We start from the raw sequence: 21,293 nt of genomic DNA on the forward strand, positions 1-21,293 counted from the left end.
GAGGAGTTAGACAAGAAATCCCCATAAAAGAGCTAATGTGTTTGACACATGAACATTTAGAAATCTGTACTCAATGGCCAACACTTATACATTCTTCTCAAGAACCCACACAACTTTTTACAGAGATGGACCATGTCTCATCAAAAATCAAGGAATGAGTATCCTATAGATCAAAGCCTCCAAGCACCATGCAATTAAGTTAAAAACCAGTAACAAAAATAATTTTTAAAACTTATACATTTGGAAATTTAAAAATGTTTCTATCACAAATGGGTCAAAGCAGGGGGAAAGGCAAAGTTGAAAAAAAATACCTAGAACCTAGACAGTCATGAAAATACTTGGGAAGTAAGGAGCTACTTCAAAGACAATCCCACTGCTGTTTGGGATTGTGTTGCATTCACATCTTTGTGTTTTGCTTTCATCTTTATGTCCATTTAGAGATAAGCAGAGGTAGGGATATTTTCTAAACATTTAGAGAACTGTGTCTTGTTTAGCCGGATTAAAAACAGTAAGGGTTCAACCTCCACACCAGAAATCATACCTAGGTTTTTAGAAATTGACTTTCTTATATATGTTCATTTCATTGTCACATTTCCTCACGAAAATCTGAAATCCCTTCCCTTCCTCTTCTGAACAGAGATTCTCATGAAAAACACAAAGGCAGTAAGAAAACAAGGCCGGCTGTACAAATTCTGGGTTCGTTGAAGGTAGTTCTGAGATGAGTTTAGAACATTTGGTTTGAGTTTCTTTTGGCCATTTTGATTCCTTCAGCATTCTAGATATACATAGTTTTGAACTGTGTTTTGTGACCAGTGATGAGGGATTGGGAAAAAATGGGGTGGGGTGTTTTCCTTCTGGCATCAGTTGGCACCTGGTTTTCTAAACAAGGATTTGCCCTCACTCTCAGGACATGGGGCCGGAATCTTGGACATTAACTGGCAAGAAAAAGAGACTCAACATTTCTTTAAAGCTTAGCTTGTTATTCAGGGCTGGTTGATTTTACCTATAACTCTTTCCCGTTCCTTCGCTGCCCTCCTGTTTTGAAGAAGACCATTGGAATTCTCTCCAGAAGGAAGAAACTAAGTTGCTGGTGGACCACATTGTGGTGGTTCTTTGCTCCCAGGAGGAAACACGACCACCTGCCGCCCTCTGCTGTTCAAATAAAAGCAGATTCCCAAGCCCTGTCTATAGCAGCTTCATCCCCTTGGGTTTGCGTCTCCCAGAGAGAGAACATGTGCTTTTTGTACAAGTGTCATCTTGCCTCAACATCCATTCTGATTCCAGCTCCCTGCTCTTTTCCGTCTACCACTCTCTGCGGACACTCAAACTGTTTCTAAAGAAGGAAAACATTAGGCTTCAAGAAATATGTGTTGGCTTATGATTACCCCTTCCTGCCCCAGGCGGGGGTATCTCAGGTCTCGGCACATACCAACAATGATTATTAGACAAGGTGGTCAGGAGGCCTAGATTCTAGTCTTCTAATTGGGTAAGTTAATTTGATTGGACACATACCTGGCCTTCTACTATGTGCAAGACACTATGTTAAGCAGCATGGCTTAATGGTGCATAAAACATAGAAAAGGGTTACTATCTTCAAAGGATTCATGAGTCTGGTATGGTAATAGCATGCAGGGAAGATGTCGTGATAGACAGAAGCACGGGAGCAGAGCACTAGGGACCAACCTCAGGAAGATCAGGGAGGAGGAAAAGATCACTGTCGCCTCTCAGGCATGAACTGACTGATGAGATTCCAGAACAAGTACCATTCCAAATGATGGAAATAGGAAAACACTCCCAAGTTCATGACGAGACATTTTCTCAACTCCCACCAAATTAGGATCCCACCACTTGATTGACTGATTAATTCGACAAATACCTATGGAGCCCTTATGTGCCAGGGATTGTGCTAGGCTCCAAAGCAACAACAGTGAGCAAGGTTCTTGCCCAAGTGGGCCTTGTAGTCCACAGGGAACCCCAGACAAATACCTAGGTTGTTCCACTGCAGTGTGAAGAGGCTGCCGTGGCCCTCTTCCAGTCCATAACCCAACTTGCTTCAAAGTAGAAAGAGGAAAAATGAGGGAGGGATCTTCCATGGATGTCACCCAGAGTCAAAGTTAGAAAAAGCATTAATGTGGACTTCAGCCGGGCTCTTGGTCCTTGCTAGAGGAGTTTAAAGGGGAGAACTAGGTAGCAATGGGATGAAGAGCAAGGTTGGGGAGCAAAGGTAGGGAGGCAGGGCTTTGACATCAAGAACAAAGTGTCACAATGCTTTTCCAAGGCCATGCCTGTGCACGGATGGTGGAAGGAGCACTGTGTGACCTTACACGAACTTCCCTGTCCCATCTGGAAATGGGAACAAATAACACCTGCTTGGTACATCCTCCGAGAGTTTAGGATGAGTGAATGAAGGAGTCTGTGAGTGGTTTATGCCAACTACGTGATGTTACACAAACCACTGGTGTTATTGCCATTATCGGCAGTGCTTGGGCCGGCCAAAAGAGGAATGAACACTGATGCCTTCCACGGGCCCCTTCCAGGTAGAGAACCTACAAGTAGCCTTGTTGGCAATATTTCTCTCCAAATTCCCACAAAGTCTACCTCTAAATTAGGAAGTTTTGCTTTTTAAATAATGTATGTGTTTGATAATATCCTGAATGCAGTGGGGAGTGATGGGAAAGAGGACTAAGTCAAGCAATTCCCTCGGCATCAGTTTGGGGTGCTGTTTTATAGAATCACTACCACAGCGCAGAGTTATGAAACCCCACTTAAGTGTTACAATGAAGGAATGGGCCATTTGTCTCTTCCCTGTCCCTCCCTGCATGCAATCCCTGTCTGACTCCCTTGTGGTTTCCCACTGGGATAGGAAGTACAGGCCACTGGACAAAGCTGGTAACATTCCCAGATCGCTTCTACCCTGAAGTCCTGACAGGGAAAGTGGGGCGAGGGAGAAGGCAGAGCTCTGTGTCTGTTGGAGGCTGGTCAGCCAGGCACCATCCTGGAAGCTGTGCAGAGGTCACTGGATTCCACCCTCCCCACCAGACTTTCGGCCCAAAGAGGGTGCTGAAGCATGTTGCGGAGGGCCACAACCAAAGACCAGCTCAATAAATCTTTATCGGAACAAATCAGCCCTTGCATCAAACAAGCTTTCCGGTGGGCACCATTATCCCCAATTTTCAGCTAAAACTAAGGCCTAATCGGCTTAACAATGTTGTCCAAGGCAAGAGAGTGTGTCTGGCTTGGGGTCTGGATACTATGTGCTTTGTCTGCTCCTGGAGTTTATATTCGCTCCTGAGTGGAACGCTGCTGAGAACCTCTTCTCTCAGAGGCAATGGATTTTCTTGTTTTTATTTTTCATTCCCCAAAAGTTTGTTTTCCATCTGTGTTTGAAAACAGACTCTGATCAAATATTATTAGTAATATACCCTGAAGTCATTATTTTATAGATTATATGGACTTAGTTCCAGATTCTGTCTATGAATTTTTGGACGAACTGAAATGAGGACAAAGGTCAAATACTGATTCAACCAACGTGTATAAAACGCCCATTTTGCAGCAGAAGCCAGGCTAGGGGCCAGAGGTCCAAGAAAAATAACATCCTCTGGTCCTGAAGGAACTTACAGTCCAGTAGCACTGTGTTCTTTTCTCCTTTGAAAAAGATTATAAAAGTGAAACATATGGACTACAGGATATTTGCAAAGCCCAGGTAAGAAGAGAAAGAAAAAAATCACCCCAAATTCAGACATCTTATAAATCCTGAGGCTGGGACCTCCATCCTAGCAAGATCAGTAAAATCTTGCACCAGCCTGGAGGAGGAGACAATGTTTTTTGAACTGGAGAAAAGCCACCCTTGATCTCGCCACCCTGTGAAAAGCCACGATAACATTTAGAAAATATTCTGCATCTCCTTTTCTTGGACTGTGAAATGACTGTGAAATGGATGTCGTTCTCTCTGCCTCACCCAAGCCGGGGGGAGACCTTTGTGGACCCCTCAGCACCTTGCCCACCCTGTTCCCAGGCTGTTCCCCTGCCACAGCCCATGTCTCCTCATAAAGAGGGGAGGTCTCTTGGGTGGGGGAAAAGCCACTTTTACCAAATGCCCCCACATCTCCCCACCCCACCCCAGAAAAGCCTCAGGGGTGGGGAGTTGGTTTCCAAAACCAGTTCCTTTGGATAGAGGGGGCTTTCAGTGGCTTTCTTCAAACTAGGGCACACATTGACTCCCCCAAAGCAGCTTTCAAAAAACCCGATGCCTGGCCCCACTTCACATCAACTAAAAGAATCTCTAGGCCTGAGGTCCAGGCATTGATTTTTTGTGTTTTTAAAGCTTCCAGGGTAAAGGATTAAGAACCACTGATTTAAAGGAAGGCGGGGCAGTGGTGTACGTGGCCTTTGAGATTAGCAAAGGGCGCTGCCGAGGTCAGTCTCAAGAAGGGGCAGCCCCAGGACTTGGCATGGCGAGAACTTTCCACAGCTCACTTCAGGAAAGAGCTGGGTGCTGTATGTGGGTAGTTGGTTGGCAAAGGGGAACCTAAAGGGGGAAAAGAGCAACTTTGTTCCAAAGGGCTCACATGGATCCTGATTAAGGGAAGAACAGACAGAAACCATGTTCACATACGCCAGGAGTAACTATGGGGAGATAAGTATGAATGCCACAATGGGCCATTGGTAAGGCAGGCGAGCTCTCTGGCTTCATTTATGAGGGAGAGAAGAATTTTACACCATAAACTCTGAGAGAAAAGCCACTGTAACAGTAGGCTGCTTCGCAGAAGGAGGATGACTAGAATTAGAACATCTTTCTTTCCTTAAGCAGAAATACTGAGTACTTGCTATTTGTCAAGCATTGTGCCAAGCACTTGACTAGACTACTCATTTCATCTTTGCAATAACATTTCGTAGTACGTATTAGTTATCCCCATTTTATAGGGAAGGAAATTGATGTAATAAATCTTAAGTGATTATCACATGAAACAAAGGAGATGAGCCCCAGGCTTTCAGACTCCGAAACCCATGTTTCATTCACCCTGCCAAGCCCTGCACTCACTTGATTAGAGGGAAAACAGAAGATGAAAGAAAATCAAGAAGGGGTGACTTTTCAGTGTGGCTAGTTGGCCGGGAGTCCATCTTATGTGAAGATCTGTGGGGTCACAAGGGAGCCTTTCCAATGTGTCTTTGCCAACCAGCCATGTGAAGGCCAGGTCGCTTCATTGGCCTAGGTCTGTGTTCTCAGCTAGACAAAGCCAAAAGGGCTAGAACCCCTAGGTGATTTTCAAGCTGCCTTATGCAGGACAGGATGGATGGGTATGACCTTCCCTTTGCCCTGCAACCAGACAAGCTCCGCATGCAGCTGCTTGAAGAGGACCTTCCCTGTTTGGGATGAGGGGGCTGCCTCTGGAAGACTATTCCAGTCTGACACAGCTCTGGTGCTCTGTTATTGAAAACCTGTGAGGTTGGGAAGACCCGGTGCCAACTCAGAGCTCGAGTGCAGATGGAAGCGGGCAGGGAGCATGGCTTTTATGCATTTGACAGGGAGGACAAGCCCCTGGGGAAGTGAAACACAGGAGAAAGGGGCCGGCTAAAGCCAGCAGAGCTTGCAGTCACGAAACACCTGCGTGGGGCCCTGGGCCACCCAAAGGAACGTGAAGAACCAGAGCAGAGAGGAGAGGAGAGCAGGTGCCCAGGGTTGTTCCTGCGATGCTGACACAGTCGCAAGCAAGAGAGCCTGGCCTCCAGGCCTCGTCTCCCTAAACTGTACTTCCTTTACTCAAGACGGTGGAAGTCTCCTGTTCTCCATTAGTAGCTTAGGATTTAAGCAATTTTCTGTTTCTTTGTGTTTTTCAGATCTTAAATCCAAATTTCATCCAAGAAGGTGAGTTACAAAGTCAAATGGAGAACACAGGGACTGGCTCAATAAATTGTGGCAGATCCAGCCATTGAGAGAGAGGCAGAATATAATGGGGATGTGGTCCTGTGCTATGGACAAGAAAAGGCGTGCATGATACACTGTGGAAGTGGAAATGGCCACGACTTGCGTTATATGTAATTTGTATAAGAAAAACGGTGTTGGTGAAAGCCCAAAGGATATAGACCAAGACATTCGCAGTAGTTAGTTACATCTGTATCAGGACATCATGGAGAATTTTCCTCTTTTTACTTATCTGTATTTCCTGATTTTCTGCAATAAACATTTCTTACTTTTAAAACCCTTCTTCATGGAACACGGATGACTTGACAGTATTAAGCTGAAGGTCATTTGAATCACTAGACGTGCATGGGCAGGGGAGAGTGGTGTAAAACGGCTGGTTATTGTGTTTGTTCTAAATGACGCTTTACGTCCATCTGACCACAGTGGCCCCAGAATTCCTTGTGCCCTTAGTGGATGTGACCTGCTTGCTTGGGGACACAGTGACACTGCAGTGCAAAGTCTGTGGGCGGCCAAAACCCACCATCACCTGGAAGGGGCCAGACCAGAACATCCTTGACACGGACAACAGCTCGGCCACCTACACCGTCTCCTCCTGGTAAGCTGATCGCCCCACCGTGGGAGACATCACTAGCACCTTGGTGCAGCCCCTGTTCTGGTTCTTTAGCCTCTGGGGGCAGGGAGGTTGGGTGCCCTGGAGCTTTTTCTCACCCAAATACTTGGTCTTGATGAGGAGAGAAGTGGTCAACATCCACGGGCAGCTCAGGAAAGCGCTCGCACACAATGGTATGTCAGGCTGGGAGCTGTAAGACAGCCCAGGCTGCTACCTCCCTCGAGGTCAGACACAGAGGGGAGGGGTGCCCAGCACGTGGTCACGTGCCACTGAGCAGCGCATAGACATACCTGTACCTACAAGGAAAGTTTGGCAAAACTGCATTCTGGACCCACACTCAGCAAAGAAAAACATACCCCTCTGTATCTCGGGTTAGGCATGAGCCGTACTTTCAAAGAGCTTTGACAGTCACCGACTTACATCCGCCGGACTGGCTGATCTTTGCCCAAGGATCCCCAAGAGAATCTCTGCATCAGCAGTAGTGGCAAAGGCTCTAGCCCCGTGGGAGGAATGTGGGTCTCACATCCCAACATCCTGGTGTTTCTTTGTGCCTGTCAGGATCCTGAGAAACAGTGATCTGTTGAATTCCTCCATTAACCTAAGAACAGTTTTCTTAGAAGAAAAAAAAAAAAAAAGACTTGCTCCAAAATATGCGATGTTAAACAGAAAATCCAGCTATACACATGCTTCCACAAAGAAAGCCTATTTAAAAAGAAAAAAACTTGGTTGACTGCTTCCTAATCGTTCTGTTAGTATTTATTGTGTACTGCTGTTTACAGTGGATAAGCAATAATGAGCCCTTAAGTGCTTAAGCATTTATCAAAGAATCACCTAGAATCAAACTCCCATCCATTAACTTAATTTTTGTGTATATGAAATGGTATTCCCAGCAATGATGGCCAGGGATGGCCAGGTCCTGAGGTTAGCAGGCCCATGGAACCTAGTGGGGGAGTCAGGGTTTGGCTTCCTCTGTCTCCTCAGGGGGTTGGCAGTGGGGTTGACTTGACTGCTGTGTGTCATCCTTTCTGAGCAGCGCTTCCCTTGTGGTGCTCTGGACCCCAGATGGGAACTGCCAAGGAAGTTAGCATTTAGTGGCAGAATTCGGCCTTTACTTAATTCACGTAATTTTTTTTTATTTTAAGATTTATTTAGGTGACAGAGAGAGACACAGCGAGAGAGGGAACACAAGCAGGGGGAGTAGGAGAGGGAAAGTGAGAAGCAGGCTTCCTGCTGAGCAGGGAGCCTGATTCGGGGCTCGATCCCTGGACCCTGGGATCATGACCTGAGCTGAAGGCAGACACTTAACGTCTGAGCCACCTAGGCGCCCCTCATGTAATTGTTTTGAGGGTCCTCTAGTAGAATTTGAAATACTTAAACATTTCATTCTCAGTCATTCCATTTTCCTTTGTTTGTTTATTAAATCTTTTTAAAAAGATTTTATTTATTTCCTTGAGAGAGAGAACAAGTGAGAGAGAGAGTAGTAGTCAGTGTGGGGAGAGGCAGAGAAAGAGGGGGAAGCAGGCTCCCTACTGAACAGACAGCCCAATGTGGGGCTTGATCCCAGGACCCTGGGATCATGACCTGAGCCAAAGGCAGAGGCTTAACTGACTGAGCCACCCAGGCATCCCTTCTTCTTCTTCTTCCTTTTTTTTTTTTTTTTTTAAAGATTTATCTATCTATTTGAGAGAGAGAGAGAGAGAGAGCATGCAAGTGTGGGGGACTGGGGCAGAGGGAGAGACAGAGAAAATCCCAAGCAGATTCCATGCAGAGGATGGAGCCCCACTGGGGCTCAGATCACCATCTGAGCTGAAACCAAGAGTCAAACACTTAACCCACTGTGCCACCCAGGTGCCCCTCCCTTTTCTTATACAGTGTGTTATCGATGTTTGAGACTGAAAATATTTTAGGACAAAACTGCTAGTGGTAATAATACCAGTAATATTGTATAGGACTTTATATATTTCAAACCATATTCTAATTCTTATCTCGTTTTACTCCTTTTCTATCCCTCTGCCCTTTATACAACACACATGAGAGATGCTAGTGGCAAGAATGTCCCCCCATAAAAAATGGGAATATAGAAAAACAAGGTGTCTAGGGAAGTCCCAGAGCTGGGATGAGACCTTGGGCCTGAGGATTCAGCTCAGCACTCCACATGCCCACCCTCTGGGATTTTACCCATCAGTCAATTGTGTCATTACTAGAGTCTGAAGAGCATCCTTTTGGTGTCCCTAGTGATTCAGGGGAAATCACCTTGAAGATCTGCAATCTGATGCCCCAAGACAGTGGGATTTATACCTGCATAGCAACAAATGACCATGGCACCACGTCCACGTCTGCTACAGTTAAAGTGCAAGGTACAGGCTCTCTGTTCATCCAACACCTTTTATAATTTTTAAAATATTTTTATTATGGTAAATTAAACATAACATTTTTCATTCTAACCAATGTTAAATGTACCTTCTGCAGTGTTGAATACATCCATGTTTGTACAACCAATCTCCAGAATTCTTTTCATCTTGCAAAACTAAATCCTATAACCATTATACAGCAGCTCCCCTCCCTGCCCCCACTGCCCCTGGCAGCCACTGTTCTACTTCCTGTCTCTATGAATTTATGTGCATCGGATATTTTAAGTGGACATTACAAGGGTTCCCTGAGACCTGAGGAAGAAAAGGTCCATTGTGAAATCCCAAAGTCCAGCAAAGGGGAGAGAAGGAATCTTCGCTAAGGGCTATCTGTGGCCCACCATAACTTCCTGCATGCTTTCCAGGTCAGCCTAATATCCAGCGTGCAGTCTTTAGCCTGAGGAAGAACTTCTAACCCCAAAGCATATCTGCCAGGCCTCTCCAGAGCCTGGAGAAAGCTATGCCACTGGGTGGAAAGGGCATAGGAAAAAATTGAGACATGGGGAAGCACGTTTCCTAGGAAATGTTCAACCTGGGTACAAAATGTCAAGTTCGGCAGAAAGAGCACTTGACCGTAACTTCCGTCTCCAAAGGTGTTCCGGCGGCCCCTAACCGCCCCATTGCTCAGGAGAGAAGCTGCACCTCTGTGATCCTCCGCTGGCTGCCTCCCTCCAGCACGGGAAACTGCACGATTTCTGGTTACACCGTGGAGTACAGAGAGGAAGGTGAGCTGGCTCCCCCTGCTCTTCCCTTTCTCCAAAGGAGAAGTCCTTCAGAGTCATAAACTACTTGCCTTCAAGCTTTTCATCAGGTGTTCCTTCTTGTGTCTTCCAACTCAGCATAAACACCTCCTGTCAGACCACAGCCGCCTTCTGACCTCTAACTTCGAGCAGTGGTTTTTGCCAAACTGATAATGACTCCTGGTAGATTTCAAAGTGCCTTCTTGGGCACTTCTGTCCTTAATCAGCCCTATCCCCCCAGATGGGCAATCAGGCCCTCCTTACAGATGAGGAGGCTAAGGCCTGAAGAAAGTTAAGGAACACGAAGCAGGAGTTGGTTAAGAGGCAAGGCTGGCATTAAACCCAGGTGTCAAGTTTGTGAATCCATACTCTTTCTCCCAGAGTGATAACCAGGGTAGCATGAGCAAAACCTGACCCGCACCCCCACACAAAATTTAGAGACCACATATATAGAGATCGCATATACCTTTTGTGTGATCTCTAAATTTTATATACATAAAGACATGTGTATAATGATTTTTTAAAGCTGTTCATTTTTTAAAATTTGTTGCATTTACATGCTGAGGGTGCATACATTATTCAGCAGTCAGAAACGCCTGAACCTACCACCGGTTATCCAGAAAAATTAGTTACACAAGAAGCTGCCCGCTAGCTCTAGTTGTTCATCTCTGAACCACATAATGCATTACACAGCTGAATTTCCAGCCACCGTTCGTGCCCTGAACCAAAATCATTTGTTGTGCTCGCCATTGCTCGCAGTATCTCAACTCTTCCTCCTTCTACCCAACAAGCCCCGTGCAGTTCCGAAACTGCTTACTTTGGCCTCTTCGGGAAGCTGTTCACTAGCTGTTCACTCTCAGGTCTCCCCGCCTCGGCACAGATGTGTTCGAGCTGAGCCAGGGACACGTCCCACCAAGCTAGTCCTCCCCCCGCCCCCACCGCCAACCCACGCAGTTCGGTCCTTAGCTCATCATATTCAGGCCATTCTCATGAGAAGATCATTTCATCTTTCTGAGCCTCTGTTTCTCCTGTTCCCGACCCCGTAGGGTGTCTGGGGATTTCGGTGTGAAAAGGAAATGAGAGAGTTGCCTGGCACGGGTACTTGACATGAGTGGAGGGCTCAGTGCCTGTTCACTACTAGTTTGTTTCCACTTCCAAATACATATTTCCTCTCATCTTGTGATTTATAATATATTTTTATGCCTTATTAAAAAGTTGCCGCAGGGGCCCCTGTAAATTCTGCACGCTCTCTGTCTTCTCACTCTCACACGTGCTTTCACACCCCTCAGGACCTAGTCAGTCATTTGCCACAGGTGGCCCACCGGCTTTCAGAGCCCAATCAGTAACCACAGCTGCTCCTTGAATGGAATGAGTCAACTTCCCCTTCTTTGTTTGCTGAAGGTCTTTGAAACAATGTCTCTCTGGCCTTTCTCTCTCCCTCTCCTCGGAAATCGTGCACTAGGTTCCCAGGCCTGGCAGCAGTCCGTGGCTTCGACCTTGGACACTTACCTCGTCATCGAGGACCTCAGTCCTGGGAGTCCTTATCAGTTCCGAGTCAGCGCCAGCAACCCCTGGGGGATCAGCCTTCCCAGCGAGCCCTCGGAGTTTGTACGACTCCCCGAGTACGGTGAGTCCCGGCCTTTCCCTGCACCCCAAGCGGGGGAGGCCAGGCACCCGGGCGGCTCACCCAGTCACGGGTGCCGGCTGGCCGTTGGCATGGCAGGCCACCATGCGGGGGGAACATGGATTTGCTTCAGTCAAGTAACATTTCAGAGACCTGAAGAAAAGTGTGATTTCAGCCGTCTTGGAGCAAAAGTGAGGTCAGCCACCCGTGTTTACCTGGGGCCTGCCAGTCCCTGGGCTCCCGCGTGTGTCCCCCGGAACAGAGAGGGGGGCAGGCAGGAGTCATGAGTCACCTGGATGCTATCTGCCCCTTCTCCTACTTGGGAGCGCCAAACCTCGTCTCCCTTGGGAATCCCTGCCAGGTGTAAGTGTGCCTCGAGGCATCAGAGACAGCTGTGTTCACCAGTTTAAGCTGGGGAGAGGAAAGCAAGCTGTTCGAAGGATCTGAATCAAAATGAGTATTAAAAAATATTTATTTGAAAGAGAAAGAAAGCACAAGCAGGTGAGGGGCAGAGGGTGAAGCAGACTCCCAGCTGAGCCGGGAGCGCCATGTGGCACTCGATCCGGAGACTCTAGGATCATGACCTGAGCCCAAGGCAGACTCTTAACCGACTGAGCCTCCCAGGCGCCCCTCAAGGTGGATACATTTTTAGGTGGATATGTTGAGTAATTAAGATACGCCTATAACTAGCTACACGTATTTTACAAATACCACCTATTCCCTGTCTCACCAAACCCCCTTGGTCCTAAGAACATTTTGAAAGAGGACACCTGGGGCACCTGCCTGGCTCAGTTGCTTGAGTGGTTGTGTTTGGCCCGGGTCATGATCCCGGAGTCCTAGGATCGAGTCCTGCATCAGGTTCCCAGCTACACGGGGAGTTTGCTTCTCCCTCTGACCTTCTCCCCTTTGACGCTCTCTCTTATTCTTTCTCTCTCTCAAATGGACCCCTGCTGACTCTGGAAGTGCTCCCCAGCCCGCCCCAGCCTTGCTCCGTTGGACCCATGACACTGGGAAACCTTGGCCCTGGGCCTCAGAATTCAATATAGATAAGGCACCTGAGTCTCAGCCCCACTGTGCTCTGGGCAGCCTGAGGTGGCCCGGGTCAGAAGAGTTGCGCTGCTGGCGTGCTCCTCTTCTCCTAAGCCACGAACTAAATTCTGCCTCATGTCTTCCTTCTTGCAAGCCTTGGTCCCAAGAGACAGAACAAACATATGTTGGTGCACATGCTTTGCACATGCACACATGTGTGGGTGTTTGTGGGTGCGTGTGTAAATCATTGCCAGGGAATTAACACCTCAGATAAGGTAATGCTACCAAACATTGTGCTCAGGCCTGTATTTTAGGTTAAGCTACACCATTCGATATACCAGCTAAGCTCTCACTGTCTGAGGCAGCGGGGTGACAGGGACAAGTGGGTAGGATGCTCTGAGCCCGTTCCCCTCCTTTCCTCCTCTGGGCCTTGTAACTCTTCCCCTAGCTGCTGCTGCATCCCTCCTCGGCCCTGATTCTCACTGGCTTTTCTAGGCCTTCCATGTGTTTTTCTCTCTTTTAACTTGTTCTACCAAATTTCTATTTTAAAATATCCAGAGGTTACATCTCTGATTGTCCCAAGTTTTCTTTTGTTTATGTAGACGGCACAGCGCTGGGGGTGGGGGTGGGGGGATATGACTCTGTCATGTCGGTTTCCCTTGGATGATATTTTTAAAAATAACATTTCAGAGCATCCTGGCATTTTCCCATGAGTTAGACTCCATATTTGGTTACGAGAATGCTTTGGGGCAAAGCAGGAGATTTTCTGTTAATCTTTTCTTTATTCTTATATGACTTCCTCAGTATCCTAAATGGATTCTCTCTCTTCCAAAGATGCTGCTGCTGATGGTGCCACCATTTCTTGGAAGGAAAATTTTGATTCAGCTTATACTGAGCTGAATGAAATTGGAAGGTAATGACTCCATTTTCTCTTCCTTCATTCATAGGCACTTATCATCATCATATCAGAATAATGACTTGCTTTTCCTATTGTTTGTTTCTCCTCACTAAGTGTATTCCCTCTTTAGGAAGAAAAAAAAAAACAGTATTTTTGTGTATTTTTACTGCTCTTTTTTTAAAAAAAACTTTTTAAGTTAGATGCTTCACTCATAACTGTCAGCCTTTCTTCTATTCTAATATAAGAATTTAAGCCTTTTCTTCAAATTACAATTTTAGTTATGTCTCCTGAGTTCTGATATGTGGCACTTTTGTTATCATTGAGTTCAACTATCATTTTTTTTTCTTTGACCTAATTGTAATAGAAATACTTTAAAATTTTCAGCTGTGTGAGATTTTTTCCAAATCATCATCTTCTTACTGATGTCTAACTTAATTACATTGTAGTTGAAGAACTTGATCTATGTGATACTGACTCTGACTTTTGCTGGGACTTGCATTATTTGCAGTACACGGTCAATTTTTGTTCAAAGTTCCATGTGTTCCTGAGAAGAAGGTATAATCACTAATTACTGGTTCAGGTCTCCGCATATGTCCATATGTCAAGCCCAACACACTGTTTTATGGATATTTCTAGTCCAATCCCCCCTACGCATACCCACATACTCAGTCACACAATCTATCTCTATTATGAGTAGGAAAGTGTCCTCAAAAATAAAAAGATAAAAATAGGACTTTTAACAAAACAATGAAAAAAAATCTATCACCTGTCCCATAAAATAGTTGATGGAAAGAAACAAAAAAGAGGTCATCTCTGTGTGTGCATTAATTTGCACGTGGTCTAGGTGAGAGGGTGGGGAGTTCTTACAAGTCCCCCCACCCACTGAATGTATTAAAAAAAAAAAAAAAGAGCACCCACTAACGGTGGGCCATTACCATCATCTCTTTGGTTGACATCTCTCAATGAAGCACAACTTTTCCTGAGTAGGGTGGTTATGACAGGGGTTGTGGAAAGAGCCCAAATGCTTGCTATTCCCATTTATTAGGCAGGAATCACAATGTCGGGTGGCGCCTGGGTGGCTCAGTGGGTTAGGCCTCTGCCTTTGGCTCAGGTCATGATCTCAGGGACCTGGGATCAAGCCCCGCATTGGGCTCTCTGCTCAGTGGGGAGCCTGCTTCCCTCACTCTCTGCCTGCCTCTCTGCCTACTTGTGGTCTCTCTCTGTCAAATAAATAAATAAAATCTTAAAAAAAAAAAAAAAGGAATCACAATGTCATTCACTACCTTTCACTGTAATCCCCTCCATCAAAAACCAACTTGCGCTCTCCTTTCACTCTTCTTTGTGTGGCCAGAGGGAGAAAAAGACCAGTGGAAATTTATATGGTGTTGGATGATGCTTACATCATGTTGCAGATCCTATGAAGATATTATATGAGGGACATTTAGTGTAATCCTTGCCACATTGTGAGTAGAACCCAGGCTTGGGGAGTTAAGTAACTTTTTCAAGGTCTTACAACCACTAAGTGGAGAACAATCAGGATTCCAACCCTGGCCTACCCAATTCTTAAGCCTGTGTTTGTTTTACTAGCATATGTGATTTCTCACCGCAGCAGTTTTTGTCAAAAATAAGCTCTAGCCATTGAAATCTAGTCGGCTCCATTATATTCAAGTTTTGTGAAGTTCCACATGACTCCAGTAAGGAATCGACTCCAATCCTGGTTCTAAAGGAAAACTAGTTGTATCGATCAGATGCTCCAGTGATTTTCTTCCCCAGACATGCATTTGCTGTTGAGAACCAGAGGCGAAGGCATGTTTTACCTAGAAGAGATGGATGTTTTAGTATTTCCCAAAGGGGAGCTCAAGTTTCTGATCTGTTCAGGGCAATGATGTTTTTGTTTTTGTTTTTCAAATCTCATCCCCAGCCATCTGAAGCTTTTCCTCTCCTCCAAGTATAGTCCTCCTATTTTCAAGAGCTCCTTTAAAAAAAATGCTGCATGAGGGCACCTGGGTGGCTCAGTGGGTTAAGCCTCTGCCTTCGACTCAGGTCATGATCTCAGGGTCCTGGGATCAAGCCCTGTGTTGGGCTCTCTGCTCAGCAGGGAGCCTGTTTCCCCCCTCTCTCTGCCTGCCTCTCTGCCTACTTGTGATCTCTCTCTGTCAAATAAATAAATAAAGTCTTTTTTTTTAGAAATGCTGCATATAAACAGAAGGGAAACAAAACATGTAGATACTGATGTGAGACATACCACAGGTATCTGCAGGCCATAAATGTGAGTCAGCTTTCTCCACTGAACTTAAACCTAGACTTCTAGGCCTATATGACTATCTTGTTAAAAATAGCTCTCTGGTAATTAAGTAGTTTAAAAACTATGGTGCATAAAGAAATACCATCACTCCTAAAGTCTATCTACAGAAGGAAAGAGCACTTGAGCATGGCAAGCTTAGCCGGAAATAAACTAGACAGGCACATCACCAATGTGAAGAAGCCAGAGAGTTGTCCCCTGGCAATGAGGACTGGTGACCTGTACAGGATCCAAAGAGATAGCAGGGCCAGGCCTCCAGGCAAGGATGGAAGGTTGAACCCAGCTATCAGTTTTCACACTGTCCTGAGACTTCACTGAATCTCCACTAAAGGAATTTTTCCAATCAGGCATGTAAGACTTCACTGAATCTCCACTAAAGGAATTTTTCCAATCAGGCATGTAAGGAGACTTCACTGAATCTCCACTAAAGGAATTTTTCCAATCAGGAAAAGAGATACTCTAGAAACACATTCGAAGCAGAAAACAAGTGAAAGAGTGACAAATGACCGAGGAGACCTGAGGAACTCAGTCCAAATCAGTTGTGGGGTCAAGTGAGAGCCAGTGCAACTTTTGCAGCAGAATCCCACGAAGCCTGGGGAACTGGCTGCATCAAGTAGCTCTGTAAACCGGTGTAAAAAGGATGCTGACATGGGAAGGAGTGGCTGAAACTGTGTGAGAGCTTGTCGCTTCAACTCTCCTCCCCAGCAGAGGCAGCTGTAGGATCATCCATCTCCATGCAGGAAAAGGCTGGGGTCCATTCTCTAGACAGGGTAAAACAGAATGCCTCGCTTCTCTGGGACAATGGCATACTTGTGGGCAGCAGAACCTTCCAGCAGACAGGCCCCTTGGACACTGTAGCCACGCTGGATACTCAGGACCCCAGCTTTCTCAACCACCCAGCCTTCAAAAGTGGACAATCGTGGCTTCACCATCTAGGCAGGAGGTACAAGGCTCTTTCTCCGGGAATTCCGATCAGCCCAAGAAGAAAGACTTAAAGATAATGACTTTGGAGCTTTCCCTACTAAACAGTCCACTCAGATCACGCTATAGTGAAGATCGAATTGACAGGCTCCGCTCCCAACACTCAGAGCTTCCAAACACCATTTAGTCCCCAACTTTTAGAATGAGCTAACTTCCAGTGCCCACCAAGAGAGAGTCAGCCCACTGTGGCCTATCTCTCCTACTGATGACAACCAGAATCCCTGGAGAAAATACAAAAAAGGCAACTACCTCAGGATTCTGAAAAGCAAAGAACACAGAGAACGGGGAGACAAGTGAAAATTTGAGGAAAGTCAGGGACAGTGGCAGTGAGTTCTCTGGCTTGTTTGTTGGGCTTTAGCCCAAACCAGGGAACTGGGCAACATGTACAGGGGACAGCTCCAAAGGAAACTCATCTTTCTGGCCAAAAGACAGGAAAGGGGACTCTCTTTGAGCTGAAGAGACAGGAAAATGCCTTTCCCTCCCTCCTTTCCTTCTCTCATTGCTTTAACCCAAGCAAGAAACTAAAACTCTGAAGGAATCCCATCTATTAAAACGGGCCCATGGGAGCCAAAGAATGTGTGGGAAATCTCAGTGAGAAGAGAGCTAAGGAACGAGATCCCCCTAATTCTGTGCCGGAACAGGACAGATCCTGGGCTCCTTTCAAGCTACGCATGGATAGAACACAGCCACAGAAGCATAGCAAGGCCTGAGAGCCGAACTATGCCATAAACCAGCACTCAGTCACCCTGCAGTGACTTATTAGTCCCGGACTAATCTTTGAATGGTTCTCATAAGGGGCCGTCTTTGTCAGAAATGAGGCCTGAATTCTGTCACAAAAAGGAAAATGTTCATAGTTTACTGGCGCTGCAAATTTGACTAGCCCTGACCTAGTTGCAATAATGGAAACACTGAATATTGATTAAAATATCATTCCGTGGAGGGATGGGGGATGGGGAAAATGGTCATGTGGTAGAGACAGAGAGGGGAGAGAGGCTTACATCTCCCTTTCTGGAGTAGGTGTCTATAGATTATAATGAAAACCGAAACACCAAGAAGTAGCCACACAAACACAGACTACCCCAGTAATAAGCTAAAATATAATTACCTGATTGGTTAAACTGCCTCTCAGGTAAGGAAAATGGGGTTGTGGGGTAGAAAGATGGGATACTATTAGTTTTAATAAAAAACCTTAAAGCTAATTGACTTTTTAAATCATGGGGATGCATAACTTGGAAAAGCACAATTTAAAGAAAAAAAATTAAGGTATAGGGGCACCTGGGCAGCTCAGTGGGTTAAGTGTCTGCCTTCCCTCAGGTCATGATCCAGGATCAAGCCCTGTATTGGGAGCCTGCTTATCCCTCTCCTGTTTCCCCTGCTTGTCTTCTCTCTCTCTCTCTCTCTCTCTCTCTCTCAAATAAATAGAATCTTTTAAAAAGGAAGGAAGGAAGGACAGACAAACATAATGAAGGGGTGCCTGGGTCCAGTCTGTGGAGCATGCAACTCTTGATCTCAGGATCATGAGTCTAAGCCCCACATTATGCACAGAGATTACTTTAAAAAAGAGAGAGAGATGGCAATTTATTAATTTATGATATAGAATGGAAATATCAGTTCAACCAAATATTTGCTTCCTATGCAAAAAGAATGATGACTGCTACATAATAGGCATTCAATTAGTATTTGTCAAATACTTGTTTTATTAATTAACACATTCTCTTCTTAAAGATTTTTTATTGTTATTATCTATTTATTTGACACACACACACACACACACAGAGAGAGTATGAGCAGGGGGAGGGGCAGAGAGAGAGGAAAAAGCAGGCTCCCCGCTGAGTAGGGCTCCATCCCAGGACCCTGGGATCATGACCTGAGCCAAAGGCAGACACTTACCCAACTGAGTCACCGAGGTGCCCCAGCATATTCTCTTCTTTTGAGAAAACCTATACTGAGGAGACATTATCTATTATTGTCTGAAAGTCACTTGGTGAGCACAGGGCCAGGTCAAGGGGTCAGTTGGACCATCTTTGTGGTGGTTCTGGTGTTGGCTGCCTCCATTTCTGCTAGAGGAATGGACTGTTCTTTGGATGGTTGACTCCTCTACTCATAGGTTACAGTATCTCAGGGACGGACCTGGGATGGGCACTGCTAGTCACCTCTTTGACTCCCTTTCCCATTGCTGACCAGTTCCCTCTTCTACTTCACTCTTACTACCTCCTACTGAGCTACAGCTGAGTCTGGGAACCATTCTGTTCTAGGTGTGGCTAATTTTGTCAGATGTGAAGCTGGCATGCTGGTTATACATTTTTCAATGTCCTTGTCAGTTAGAAACGACTGAAGTATTTATGAGTGAAATAACATGGTATCTGGATTTTGCTAAAAATACCACGGGAAAAAAAGGCAAGAGGTAGGAAAGAAAGAGATGGAATAAGGTTGGCAAAATGCTGATAATGACTGAAGCTGGCTGCTGGCTGCACAGATCTATTACACTATTCTCTCTACTTTTGTGTATATTACAAAGTTTCTGTCATACCAAGATAAAAAATATAAAAGGAAAAAATTGCCTCTTTTTTTTTTTTTAAGATCTTATGTATTTATTTGACAGAGAGAGATCACAAGTAGGTAGAGAGGCAGCAGAGAGAAAGAGGGAAGCAGGCTCCCTGCTGAGCAGAGAGCCTGATGTGGGACTCGATCCCAGGACCCTGAGATCATGACCTGAGCTGAAGGCAGCGGCTTAACCCACTGAGCCACCCAGGCACCTGAAAAAATTGCCTCTTTAAGAAATGTTTTTGAAATGATTATAGAGTAGAATTCCTCCTTCTTGCGCATTATTATTACTGTTGTATTTTACAAAAATATACTGCGCTTAGAAAACTGAACCTGTGGTTGATATTTCAAAGTGAGAGAGAAATCTGTTGACTAAAATTGATAAGAGTTTTTTGCATCTCAGAGATTCCTGACTTGCTAAGGCAGGAAACACGGCTTTTCTTGAGAGATCCTATGATTATTTCAAAATAGGAAAGTAGGATTCCTAATAAGTGTAACTGTCTAACCACTTCAGAGAAAACGTTACAGATCCTTAAATAAAATAATACCTGGTAGATGGAGGAAGCTTCGCAAAATGCTTTCTGCCTTCCGCTCTCCAGGGGCCGTTTCTCCATAGTGAAGAAGTGTATTCACAAAGCTACGCGGAAGGACGTCGCGGTGAAATTCGTTAGCAAAAAAATGAAGAAAAAAGAGCAGGCTGCCCACGAGGCTGCCCTGCTTCAGCACCTGCAACACCCCCAGTACATCACTCTCCATGACACCTATGAGTCCCCCACGTCCTACATCCTGATTCTGGAGCTGTAAGTACAGGTGTCTCGGTCGTCTCCAGTGTCTGGGCTCCTTCCCGTCCCCCTACCCCCCCACAGCGGTTACATTCTATACAATGTCTCACTATGTACGGAGTGTTGTGTGTCATGTGCAATCTCCCGTCTGTTTTATAAGAAGGTGGTTCCCCTTTGCAGATTAGAAAAATCAAGGGTAAAGAAGGTCCTTACCACTAGAAAATGGAGAAGCTGGGACTTGAACCCGTGTATCTCCCTCCCTTAGATTCTCATGTTCTTTCTACTATGGACTCTTGGGCTGGACAGGGGTTTAGGAAGACTGTATGGATCCTAGGCTTGTTGACAGGGGTGGGGCTGAACTGAAAGGGGGTTTGTGCATCAACCCACTGACGTGGCAGCCATGATCTCCCACCCAAGAAATTCCTTTTAAAGTGGAACCTTGACTTTCAAAATATTCCACTCATTCCAGATTTTCTACGAACTCAGGCATCTGCATACTTGGCCCTAGAACACATCCAATAAAGCACATTCTGCCCCACTACTACCCCAGGCTAAGAACAGAGATCATGTCCTGTGGTTCACAAAGATCTAACAGAGGCTAAAGAGAACATAGTCCTCTCAGGAGGACGGAGCCCTCATAGAGACGTCATCAGATGCATGCTGATGGCCCTGCCCCAAGACCGGTGCCACACATGTCTCCCCAGGAGCCTCTGTCCAGAAGAGAAGCGCCTCCATGTGCTGCTTTCCAGCTGTCATTTTACTGTGACTCCTGTGTGCTTGTTTGTCTAAATGTTTATGGATGAGGGCCTTTGAGGCAGTTCCCTATAAATTTATTTATGTTGGAAAAAAGACAGCCAAAAAACAAACATCTTTGGCTACATTTTTTAATTCATTGAAAAGAAACAAGAGAAGATAGAACCAACTGTATCAATATTTGTACTTCTTTTGTGATACATTATATAGCTGTGTAGTAGTAGATCAATTGTCACTTTGGATTTAACGAAGACCCTTACAGAGAGCCTTCCAGAACCTAATATCAAGTGCTTATACAAGTATTATCACTTGTATATCAAGACAACATGGCGGACCCAGAACCTTAGCCCCTTCAGTTTTGCCATCTTGCATCATTCCAGGGGAAGGTTGATGCCTGATTACCAGGCTGCGTCAGTGCAATGGAAGGAAGCCATGCTTGGAATGAAGAGCGTGAGCGCTCATCCCAGCTCTGGGATTTGGGGGCAGGGTCTTTAGATTCCTGGGCCTGGGGTCTCATCTGTGAAGTCTGAAGAATTATTTCCACTTCTCAGAGACATTACAGAGATTAAATGAGGTGAATAGTGGATTGAGTGAGTTTAGCAAACGTTTACTGAGCACACCCTGTGTGCCTGCTGCTGAGAGGACCTAGACCAGGATGGAAGGAACAAAGGTAAAAAGGGGCGGTTCTTGCCCTTGAAG

At 45.6% G+C, this 21,293-nt stretch overlaps 1 protein-coding gene across 16 annotated transcripts in view; it reads left to right on the forward strand.

The window, feature by feature from the left end:
- KALRN (kalirin RhoGEF kinase) overlaps nt 1-21,293 on the forward strand; it is a 661,891-nt gene that overhangs the window by 631,269 nt on the left and 9,329 nt on the right. For 15 of the 16 annotated variants that reach the window (XM_059162890.1, XM_059162900.1, XM_059162892.1 and 12 more), the window contains 7 exons: nt 5,839-5,866; nt 6,347-6,518; nt 8,769-8,890; nt 9,535-9,666; nt 11,144-11,308; nt 13,169-13,247; nt 19,659-19,859. In XM_059162890.1, coding sequence (XP_059018873.1) covers nt 5,839-5,866; nt 6,347-6,518; nt 8,769-8,890; nt 9,535-9,666; nt 11,144-11,308; nt 13,169-13,247; nt 19,659-19,859 — 899 coding nt within the window. Of the gene's footprint in view, nt 1-5,838; nt 5,867-6,346; nt 6,519-8,768; nt 8,891-9,534; nt 9,667-11,143; nt 11,309-13,168; nt 13,248-19,658; nt 19,860-21,293 lie in introns of those variants that run through there. The other variant, XM_059162907.1, reaches the window with a different exon arrangement.

The sequence above is a fragment of the Mustela lutreola genome, chromosome 2, assembly GCF_030435805.1.
Source record: "Mustela lutreola isolate mMusLut2 chromosome 2, mMusLut2.pri, whole genome shotgun sequence".
NCBI classification, from domain to species: Eukaryota; Metazoa; Chordata; class Mammalia; order Carnivora; family Mustelidae; genus Mustela; species Mustela lutreola.